The sequence below is a fragment of the Dendrobates tinctorius genome, unplaced genomic scaffold, assembly GCF_039654945.1.
Source record: "Dendrobates tinctorius isolate UK_male_01 unplaced genomic scaffold, ASM3965494v1 ptg000269l, whole genome shotgun sequence".
In the NCBI taxonomy this organism is placed as follows: domain Eukaryota; kingdom Metazoa; phylum Chordata; class Amphibia; order Anura; family Dendrobatidae; genus Dendrobates; species Dendrobates tinctorius.
Genome location: NW_027361936.1, coordinates 4991505 through 5003350, shown reverse-complemented (window position 1 = coordinate 5003350; position 11846 = coordinate 4991505). Strand labels below are relative to the sequence as shown.

Here is an 11846-nt window from a genome sequence, read left to right as displayed (position 1 = left end):
TGTAATCGGGCTGTCTAGCTGCCTCAAATCAGGCAGCTGCGGTGACTCACTTATAATCTCTGTGCACATCCAAATACTCAGAGAACACCCGAACATGCTCGGAAAACTCGAGTAACGAGCACACTAGCTCATCACTAGGGTAATTTATTGTGGCCGTGTAGAGATGTTTCAGCCTCTGAGAATGAACAATGAATGTTTCTATTCACAGCTAACAGATTTCAAGAACTCGGAATGTAAATCGTGGACATATCCACGTTCCACTGTTATATATATGCTGCCGTTCCTGTAACATACTGTCATAAGTCATGTGTGTTTCCTTCTGTCTCGCAGGCCACGCACCATGCTTCTGATAGAAGAAAAATACAAACCAGTCGCTGAGCTTTTATTATCTTCAGGCACCTGCCCAAGATGTGTCCTTCGATTCTGCTGCGTAGGATCCCCAGCTCCTTATCGGCTTCCATGCCAGGTTATTACAGGGTATTTTTATATTAAAGGGATTTTCTGGGAAAACAAAATAGCTATTCCGTTCGCATAGGTGCCGCTTCACCACCTGTGCTCCATTTATTGTCTGTAGGACTGCCGAAAGCAGCCAAGCATTGTCAGCTGAACTTCTTAAGTGAATGGGGCTTAGCTGATTAATGCAGCTGACCACACTGTGACTTACGCCCCCACCCAAAAAAAAAAAAAAAATTATCGTGAATTACATTAGAAATGAAAAGCCCAATATGTACAAAGTTTATTGGCTTGCGCTGTTTAAAGGGTTTTTCCTGAAATCGGTAATACTGGTGTTTTAGAATGGTCTAAATTTATTAAAAGTTTATTCCCAGAATCGTAAGTTATCTCCTATTCGTAAAACAGAGGCTAACTTACTGATCACCGAGCCCTTCAACAAACCTGAGAGCCGAGCTATGCTCGTCTTTCTCCTGGAGTCCTAAAGACAATGAATGGAGCAGGGGTCGGGCATTTGCATCTCTGCTTCATTCAAGAGGCGCAGCTCTGCAGAGTCCCTCAGGATTGAAGGGATCAGAAACTCATCTACCGGCCAATGGATTAAATGATAATGCACGATCCAGGGACTCTGGATCTTAGGAATACTGTTCTGCAGAGCTGCGCCTCTTGAATGAAGCAGAGATGCAAATGCCCGACCTCTGCTCCATTCATTGTCTTTAGGACACCAGGAGAAAGATGAGCATAGCCCGGCTCTCAGGTTTGTTGAAGGCCTCGGTGATCAGTAAGTTAGCCTCTGTTTCATGAATAGGAAATAACTTACGATTCTGGGAATAAACTTCAATCCATTTAGACCATCCTAAAACACCAGCATTAATAAATTCCCCCAAAATTGTCTAAAAGTTGGTTGTCTATGTGGAAATATTGTGTTATGCTCACATAATGAATAATTTACTCTATTATAAGGATATGCAATATGATATTATGGGGTTATCTGGGACTATTTTATTTTTTTATTATGGGCCTAAGAACTATCAATGCCTATTCTGTCCATCACCGCTCCTGCCGGCGAATCTGCGGCTTTTGCTGACATCACAGATCAGCTGCTTCTCTACTCGTCTGCCTGGGTGTGACTGCCTATATCATGCTGAGTGACAGCCGGCTCTCCGCTGCCTATTTGCGTGAATTCAACATGACGTCGACAGTCGCGTCCAATCAACACCGCAGCCTGAAAAAAGAAGAGCTGCAATATTGACATGAGCAGCAGTAACGCTAACAGGAGCGGTCCGTGACCATTCCGAGCCAGCGCCAGGTAGAACAGGCAGGTAGTTAGCAACTACCTTCTTGTTAGTTCTTAGGCCAGTAGTAAAAAAATAATAGTCCTGGAAAACCCCTTTAAAAGGCATACTTTCTTTTTTTTTTGTTTTACTTAACTGGTACATGTGTTTTATTATCATTAGTTTTTCCAGTATTGTATTTCAGGTATTGGTTCCATTTTTCTTTTATTAAACAAATGATGTGATTCACACGTCTAATAAGTCAAAGTTTCATTTTGAAATCACAAGATTTGTAAGCAGAGAAAAGAGGGAGACACAAAATTGCAAATAGGGTCTTATCAAACGTCACACAGAGTTACCCACTAAGAGAACTACTCACCTGGTGAGAGTGAAGGAAAGATATATATTAATGGCGGCTGCTGCAGATCCAAAGGTCATTGCAGGACCTGGTTGAAGCATACACTTAGGTAGGAAAGAAGGATCATCCCCGCGCTGCCGCAAGAATTCCAAAAATTGTAGAGGTTTCAATGTGGTTTATTCTTCGCATTTCAGGGTTCAGGTGACCCCTTCATCGGGACATAGAATCGTAGAGTTGGAAGGGACCTCCTGGGCCATCTGGTCCAACCCCCTGCTCAAAGCAGGATTTGCTAAATCATCCCAGACAGATATCTGTCTAGCCTCTGTTTGAAGACTTCTATTGAAGGAGAACTCACCACCTTTCGTGGCAGCTTGTTCCACTCATTGATCAATCTAACTGTCAAAATGTTTTTTCTAATATCTAATCTGTGTCTCCTCCCATTCAGTTTCATCCCATTGCTTCTAGTCTTTCCTTGTGCAAATGAGAATAAAGATGATCCTTCTGCAATGTGACAGCCTTTGAGATATGTGTAGACAGTTATTAAGTCTCCTCTCAGTCTTCTCTTTTGCAAGCTAAACATTCCCAAATCCTGCAACCTTTCCTCGTAAGACAGGGTTTGCAGACCGGTCACCATTCTGGTCGCTCTTTTCTGAACTTGCTCCAGTTTGTTGATGTCTTTTTTAAAATGTGGCGCCCAAAACTGGACACAGTATTTCAGGTGAGGTCTGACCAAAGAGGAGTAGAGGGCAAAAATGACTTCACGTGATCTAGACTGTATGCTTCTGTTAATACATCCTAGAATAGCATTTGCCTTTTTTGCTGCTGCATCACACTTTTGACTCATTTTCAGTCTGTGATCTCTTAGTATACCCAAGTCTTTTTCACATGTGCTGTTGCTTAGCCCTATTCCTCCCATTCTGTATATGCTTTTTTCATTTTTATTGCCTAGATGTAGTACTTTGTATTCTTCCCTGTTAAAAACCATTCTGTTAGTTGCTGCCCACTGCTCCAGTTTATTTATATCTTTTTGAATCTTCTCTCTCTCTTCTCTAGTATTAGCTATCCCTCCTAGCTTTGTGTCATCAGCAAATTTAATCAGTTTACCCTCAATTCCTTCATCTAAATAGTTGATAAAAATGTTGAACAATACGGGGCCCAGGACAGAGCCCTGTGGTACCCCACTTGAGACATTCTTCCAACTGAATGTGCAGCCATTTACGACCACTCTTTGGGTCCGATCACTAAGCCAATTATGAATCCACCTAACAGTTGCCTTGTCCATTCCATACTTAGTCATTTTTTTAATAAGGATTGTATGAGAGACTTTGTCAAATGCTTTGCTGAAGTCAAGATATACTATATCTACAGCATTTCCCTGATCCACCCAATCAGTGATTCTGTCATAGAAGGAAATGGTTAGTCTGACATGACTTATTAGTTACAAACCCATGCTGACTCTTTAATCAATTCATTCTTATCCAGGTACTGACATACATGTTGTTTAATAATTTGTTCAAAGATCTTTCCTGGTATAGAAGTCAGACTCACCGGCCTATAGTTGCCTGGGTCCACCTTCTTCCTCTTTTTGAAGATAGGAACAACATTTGCTCTTCTCCAGTCTTCTGGGACTTCTCCTGTTTTCCACGAATTTTCAAAGATTATGGAGAGCGGTTCAAAAATTTCTTCTGCTATCTCCTTCAGTACTCAGGGGTGTAATTCATCTGGACCTGGAGACTTGAATTCATTTAGGTTAGCTAAGTGTTTCCTCACTATATTTCTGTTTATAGTTATCCTGGATTCTTCTATTCCCTTAATAGGACAGTGAAGAACAGTTGATGTTACTTTCCTTTCTGACAGAAAACAGATGCAAAATAGGAATTTAAAAGTTCGGCCTTCTCAACATCCTGTCTTGCCATTTCATCATTTTCATCCTGTAAAAATCCTATAGCATCTTTGACTTTTCTTTTACTTTTGACATATCCCCAAATCCTTTATTATTGCTTTTGACGTCTCTTGCAAGCCTCAATTCATTGTCGGCTTAAGTAATCTGATTTGTGCCCTGCAGGTTCTGCAGACAGCATTATATTCTTCTTTAGATATGCCTCCCTCTTTCCATTTTATAAACATTTTTTTCTTCCTTTTTAGCATGTGCTTAAGTTCTGTGTTCATCCATCCTGGCTTCCTATTCTTTCCTCTTTTCGGAATTGTTAACGATTGTGATTTGAGAATTTCATTTTTCAAGATTTCCCATCCTTCCTGGACATTTTGTCTTTAAGGATATCCAGCCATTGGATCCCTCCAATTCTCTTTCTGAATCCCTTAAAATCTGCCTTTCTGAAATCTAACCTTGATGTCTGAGTCTTCACAGGTCTTCCGCCTCTAGTTATCCAAAATTCTAAAATAGCATGGTCGCTACCTCCTAGGGTCCCAGCCACTTTTACCTCCTCAACCATTTCCTCCCTGTTTATGAGGATTAGATCCAAGGTAGCAGTTCCCCTTGCTTTCTCCCCTACCTTTTGGAAGATAAAGTTGTCAGCAAGAGAGGATAAGAATTTCCTTGACCTGTTAGTTTTGCCTAAGAGAGATACCCAAAAAATGTCAGGATAGTTGAAATCTCCCATGACAACTAGTTGAACTATGTCATATTTTTTGGAGAACTTGGCCATTTGATGCATAAAGAGTTCATCCATATCTTCAGCTTGCACAGGCGGCCTGTAGTAAATGCCTACAATGGTGTCCTTTCCATTGTTCTGTCCTTGTATTCTTACCCAAACAGTTTCCACAGAACTCCCAGTCTCTGAAGCTTCAATCTCTGTGCAGATATACGTGTTTCTAACATACAATACGACACCTCCTCCTCGTTTATCAAGTCTGTTTCTTGCAAATAAGTTGTATCCTTCTAGTCTTGTATTCCAATCATGTGTATCGTCCCACCAAGTTTCAGTGATTCCAATGACCTCATATTTCTTTTCCTGCGTTAGTAGTTCCAACTCTCCTTGTTTGTTACCCATGCTTTGTGCATTAGTATAGAAACATTTTAGTTTGTGATTGGTTTCTCTTTCTCCAATATTTTTATTATTTAGATTCTTTTTTTTTTGTTCTTCCTTTCCACTTCTAATAGCAGAGTTCTCAATAGCATTTGTCAGGTGTATGGCTTTTTCTGGCCTTTTGCTTCCCTTCCTATGTTGTTCTAGTTTAAAGCTCTCCTTACAAGTGTAGCAAGGCGACTTCCAAATACATGCTTTCCAGTCTTCGTAAGGTGCACCCCATCTCTAGCAAGTAGTCCATCGTATAGGTAATTCACTCCGTGATCCAGAAATCCCAAACCTTGCTGACAGCACCATCGACGTAGCCAGTTGTTCACCTGCAGAATCTTATTCCACCTCCTTGTTCCATGGCCATCCACTGGGAGGATGGAAGAGAAGACCACCTGCGCTCCCAGTTCTTTCACTTTCTTGCCTAAGTCTTCAAAGTCTCTGCAGATGGTTTCCAGGTCGTTTCTTGCGGTGTCATTTGTCCCCACATGTAGTAGCAGGAATGGGTAGTCATCTGTAGGTCTGAAGAGTCCTGATATCCTGTCCGACACATCTTTAATTTTTGCACCTGGAAGACAGCACATTTCTCTTGAAGTTATATCTGGTCTGCAGATAGCAGCCTCTGTTCCTCTCAACAGGGAATCCCCCATGACCACCACTCTCCGTTTCTTCTTTCACAAACATTTTTCTTTCTCCATCCAGGACGACTCCGAGGGTGTACAAGGTTGCTGTTTGTGGGCAAAGTCTTATCCTGATGGTTTCTTCATCATTCTCCTGTGTAAGAGCCTGGTACTGGTTCCTGAGCAGTATGGGCGCTGACTGCCTCCCGATCATCCTGCTTCTCTGGGTCACATGTCTCCATTCCTCTGTTGTTTCTTCAGGTGCACTTCGAATCTCTTCTCTTTCTGTAACATGAAGAGATAATTCATGTTACAGACATGTACAATATTTGTGGTATGTCCTGATGAAGGGGTCACCTGAACCCTGAAACGTGAAGAATAAACCACATTGGAACCTGTACAATTTTTGGAATTCTTGTGGCAGCGCGGGGATGATCCTTCCTTCCTACCTAAGTGTAAGATTTGTAAGCGGGAGAATAAAAGGTGATTGACTGCAGCGGTCAGGTGACTTGAACAGCGCTTCAAAGGATGTTTCAACTTCCATTTGACAGTAAACGCTTCAATACATATTGTTAAAACCTACTGAATATATATTTATATAAGCCCTGTATGTAGTAAGCGCATCAAGAACGTTAAACCGCATTGTTTTACTTATGACTAGCTTGGCCCGTGCGAAATTTTCGCACATTGGTCGTCGGGGGCGCAGGCAATTTCAGAAAAGGCAAGCTGGTCAAATGTAAATGTATTTCATGAGCTGATGAACACAGACAGGTATTTACAATATATGTAGATTAGTAATGCAGTAAATTGTTTTGATAAGTAGAGGCCAAAAAATGCTTTCCGGTTGAGGTGCCACCTGCAGGTCATTGTGTCTTTCTGCAGGTTTATGAAAATGAATGTTTAAACTGTATTTAGTGATAAAATCGTGAATGTGTGGTTTGTTTGGCTGTTTTCTTGCTGAAGGAAGCAAGTTTACCTTTCAAATGGTGTATCATGTGTATGTGTGGGCGACGTAATCAACGAAAAAGCAGTGCATGTTTACAAATGTGTTGGTAGTGTACTTTGGGGTCCTGTGGTGCCACCTGCAGGTCATTTTTCCTTACTGCAGGTTTATGAAAATTAATGTTTAAACTGTATTTTGTGATCAAATTGTGGATCTGTGGTTTGTTTGGCTATTTTCTTGCTGAAGGAAACAAATTTACCTTTCAAATGGTGTATCATGTGTGTGTGTGGGTGCAGTATGAACGGGGATACAAAGGAATCACCGAAAAACAATGTTTACAAATAATAGAATAGATATGCAGATATAAAAGATAAATCCAAAGAGACTTCTAAATTTACATAATAAATATTATTGTAATTTCAGGAATTGTCCGAGGAGCTGAGGAAGTTCCTTGCGATTGATGGAGATACATCCCCTCCCAGTAAAAAGGTCCGGCTGGAAGATGCTGTAGAGGGCAGGAGCGAGACACAGACCCCCGAAGATGTTGTAGGCAGTTATCCCGCTGAAGCCCCGCAGTCCTGCAATCTGTGCCTGGGGATTCTGCAGCATCACTGCAGTACGGAGTTTGTTAAAAAGGTATTGAGCACAGTATATCAAGACTCTGGGCCCGATTCATCAAGGCTGCTATTGTTCACACCAGCCTTGATAAGGGGGCGAGCTGGAGTCATATGCTACTGATTCATGCCTATACAATATATATAAAATGTAAAAAAAAAAAACTTACGACATTGGGGTGAAAAATATAATGAAAAATAGGAAACCTGTGTCTTTTTTTTTTATTTCTGTCTTTATTTTTTAAGACTAGAAGGACTACTAAAACACATAATTAAAGGGAACCTGATCCCGATCCATGGGCAGCATGTATCACACACTGGCTGCATGATTTCAGCCATATATGTTTGAATGAAATACTTTAACAACTAACCAGGGACTGAGCTGTCACTACCCAGACAGGTGGGCTCCCGGCGGCTTCTCCCCTTGAGTAATGGGTCTCTCCCTACATGTATATAATTCAATGTGATTTATTTTTTTCCACCTCTCCATAACAATTATTTTTCTATAGCAGATACAGTATGTGTTTTTTTTGTTTTGTTTTTGAGAGGGTGACGGGCTAGAATTAGTGCTGCCAGTGGCTTTTGTTTTATTTTATATTTTTCCTGGATTCATTTATTTATTTACCTTTATATTTGTCTCAAAAATTTGGTCTCTCCCTCCCCAAGAGGTTATAAAAGACTTTGAGGGGCATTTGAGTATACATCTTTTTTATTGCTGTAATGTGGGGCTGGTATATTAGACCCAGGTGGGGTATGTACACACTTGGCCTTTTAAACTCAGGTGATCATGTTTATTTTTTTTCAAGCAGAAGACCCTTCAAGAAACTTTTGGTTTTTTTCCTGAAGTATCTGTCGTTCTTTCAGTCGTTTCCTGAGCCTTTTTTACCTATGGCTTTGTTTCCATGCTTCTTTTTGGAGAGTTTTCCCATGGCTTTTGTAATGTTTCTATTGTCATTGAAGCAAAGCGCTTCAAAAGACATCCAGTCATCTTCCGGGGCGCCTTTTGAGCTTTCCCATTGACTTACATTGTAAAGTACAGGGCATCTTACAAGCGGAAAACTTAAGAAGAATGCACTGGTCAATTCTTAGAATCCTGAAGTGGTTAAAAGAGGTTTAAAAGCCTGAATACATGCACTGCAAATCGTTTTTACACAGGGATGCATATGTTCAAGCTTTTAAGCATTTTCTGTGGCAATATCTGACCGTAGAAGATTTTGTGTGCACATACCCTTACAGGGCAAACTCAGCTTCCTAAGTCTACTGCAGAGCTGGTCTGGGTCTACTTATTCCCAGCACCTCCTGCTGATCACAGGGTCCAGAGGTGGAAGCACTGTCATTGCTTTCTATACTGTATACACAGGAAGGCAGAGATGTCTGCAGCAGTGCAATCTCCGTGCAGTTGCTTATGAAGTTCTAAAACATCACTGACAAGTATTATGCAAACTGTCCAGGTGATTTTAAATGTTGGGAAGTCATGAATTAGCTTAGTCAGCAGTAAGAAAAAGATTATCAATAGAAGAATTCTGAAAGAAAGTATATAATGTTCCCATGTTTGTAAATGGGCTTACAATGTGTGCCAAGAACGTGGGAAGGGAATTCATGTACCTGATGTTTGCAGAATGCTGTTGCATGTATAATATAGAAAAAAAATAACATTTGAATATCTTTTGGCCTCTGTTTATCAGCGGGGTGTTAACAGGATCATTATGATGCATATTAATGAGGTTATGTCATCCAAAACATCTTTTATGTACACCAAATGTACATAACTGGGTACAAGCTGACATATGAGAGATGTTAGAAGGAGCGCATGGGGACTACTATATAACTGTGGAGCCCAGATATTTGGAATGACATCTCTGACCGTGGACATTCTTGTATCTGATCTGAATCCTCACAAGAATTCATTCACAGTGCTGCACCTGACAAATACCAGGAGCGGACGTATCGCCATCAGAATCAGTAGTGCAGCCTCTGGGTTTGGACCCATAATTTCTAATCATAATATTGCGCAATAGATGTGATATATATAGATGTTATATATTGGACACATTTTTACACTCTTTCATTTCCTTCCAGTAGTTTTTCTTTTCAGTTATTAACGGTTAACTCTTAATTCATAGTCACGTTATACATCTTCATGTGTATTGAGGATGTGCATATCTGATTTGTATCTAGATTTTCCATAAGGTCCAGTCCGCTGGGTATGAGTTCCAAGACTTTGTCTTCCCCGTGTCCCTGCCACCACAACTGTCAGTGAGAGAGGTAAGGTGATATATTAGTGGTTCTGTTCAGTGTATGTCTCTGTGTGTTTATGTATGTGTATGAATATATATATAATAAAGAAATTTTAAGGATGGAGGCAACATGACGCTCACTGCATCCCTCTGCTAGTAAAGCCAGAATTGAGACTTTTCTTTTCAACGCCTTTGGCATTTTTTCATTTTTATTACTTTTGGGATATTACTAGCACTTGTTTTGCTATCCAGCTTGTCCTATTGCAAGAGGATTGTGAACAGCACAGCAGGGTTTTTATACTTTCCTTCTTTAAATAAGTTTTGGTTCAGGTGATCACCTAATCAGAAGCACATTAAGTAGAATGAGGTGCACTCTGGCGGGAATTCAACTGACACTGGAATGGAATGGCTGTCAGACATGTAGAGAAGCTGGTTTTTATAAAACTGTGCAGTGGTCTCTTAATTTTTCCAAGAGCTGTGTGTATATATATATATATATATATATATATATATATATATATATATATTTGCCTAAAATACAAAGTAAATGTGTCATCTTTAATTCCGTAATGCTGCGAGTTCCTGTCTACCAGTTACAATTTATCAGGCAATCGTTTAGCGCTTTCTTTGCTGCTGTGACAGGCCTAGAAGCCTTTATTAGACCCATGGCTGCTTTGAACACCACAGGAGCTACACAATTTTGTATTAATGCCTTCTTACAAAAAATACGATGTAAGATTAAATATATTTTGACACTGTGTAAGTGTGCATATACCGTTGCTCAATATTCTAATTTGAACACCAAGAAGAAAGAGTCATGGACTAATGGAAATGACAAGATGTATAGACATCTTAATAATATACAAGTGATGAAAAAATTGGAAATAACATTTTCAAAATTGTTCAATTTTTTTTTCAAGATCAAGTATGAGCACCACTCACAGAAATACGCACATTTACATGACTTGCCTGCTATCAGTAAGGTTATTAATTGAGGACTGTTCTGCCCAAATTTGGTCAATTGGAGACACGTCCGGAGGGGCTGTAGGCCTGGAATTGTGTTGAAATTCACATTGTAGAAGGATCATCTTTTTTTCTCATTTGCACAAGGAAAGACTAGAAGCAATGGGATGAAACTGAATGGGAGGAGACACAGATTAGATATTAGAAAAAACTTTTTGACAGAGTGATCAATGAGTGGAACAGGCTGCCACGAGAAGTGGTGAGTTCTCCTTCAATGGAAGTCTTCAAACAGAGGCTGGGCAGACATCTGTCTGGGATGATTTAGCGAATCCTGCTTTGAGCAGGGGGTTGGACCAGATGGCCCAGGAGGTCCCTTCCAACTCTGCGATTCTATGAAAAACAGCTCCCTGGATACTTTCACGTTTCTTTGCGAAGGCCTCTACATGGTGTTGCCAATGTGATCTGTAGCGAATTTTCATCTATGACTATATCGAAGACAAAAGTGGGACTCATTGCTCAAGAACATAGACTTCCATTTAGGCCCCATTTCCATCTTTCTCTGCACCATTTTAGCCTTTGAGAGAGGTGGAATGAGGTCAGTGGAACACCTGCTGCTGGATGTCTTGCTTTTGACCCAGTGTCATGTAAACGCCTTTTGATGGTTTGTGTAGAAGTTTGTTTAACGTCTTAGGCTGTGTGCACACGCTGCGGATTTTGCTGCGGTTCCGCAGGGGTTTTGGCCGCTGCGGACCAGCAGCAGTTTTTGCTGCGGTGTACAGTACCATGATTCCCTATGGGAATCAAAAACCGCAATGCAGACGGTGCGGAATTTTCCGCGCGGATTATCTGCGGTTTTCAATCCGCAGAAAGAATTGACATGTCGATTCTTTCTGCGGATTCCGCTGCGGTTTGCCATCTCCTCCATTGAGGAGATGAAAAACCGCAGGGCAAAACCGCAGAGCAATCCGCAATCCTGCGGATTTTACAAAATCCGCGCGGATGAATCCGCACCTAATCCGCAGCGTGTGCACACAGCCTTAGATTTGGGATGTGGCGTCCAATTTCACTTGCAGTACAGAAAAGATCAGAACTCGCCATTCTTTGAATTAGATAACATCATCATGAGGGAACATCTCACTGGTTCTACTCTCTGGATTATGGTATGGGGTGAAATAATATATTGTAGTCAGACCCCTCTGTTATTCATTCCAAGTACACTAATTGCTCGGTGGTACATTGCTTTTGTGGTGCAACCAGTCATACTGCTAATTGTCCACTTGACAACGCCAGGCCGCATGCTGCTCGTGCTACTGTGAGCTGCCTCCGTAACCTAATTGCGCTACCGTGGCCTG

At 40.9% G+C, this 11846-nt stretch overlaps 1 protein-coding gene across 1 annotated transcript in view; it reads left to right on the top strand.

The window, feature by feature from the left end:
• Nucleotides 1-332: 332 nt before the first annotated feature.
• PUS10 (pseudouridine synthase 10) overlaps nucleotides 333-11846 on the top strand; it is a 147759-nt gene continuing 136245 nt past the window's right edge. Inside the window, exons 1-3 of the mRNA XM_073559307.1 lie at nucleotides 333-466; nucleotides 7104-7316; nucleotides 9473-9559. Of these exons, the coding sequence (XP_073415408.1) occupies nucleotides 341-466; nucleotides 7104-7316; nucleotides 9473-9559 (426 nt within the window). The 5' untranslated portion in view covers nucleotides 333-340. The remainder of the gene's footprint in view (nucleotides 467-7103; nucleotides 7317-9472; nucleotides 9560-11846) is intronic.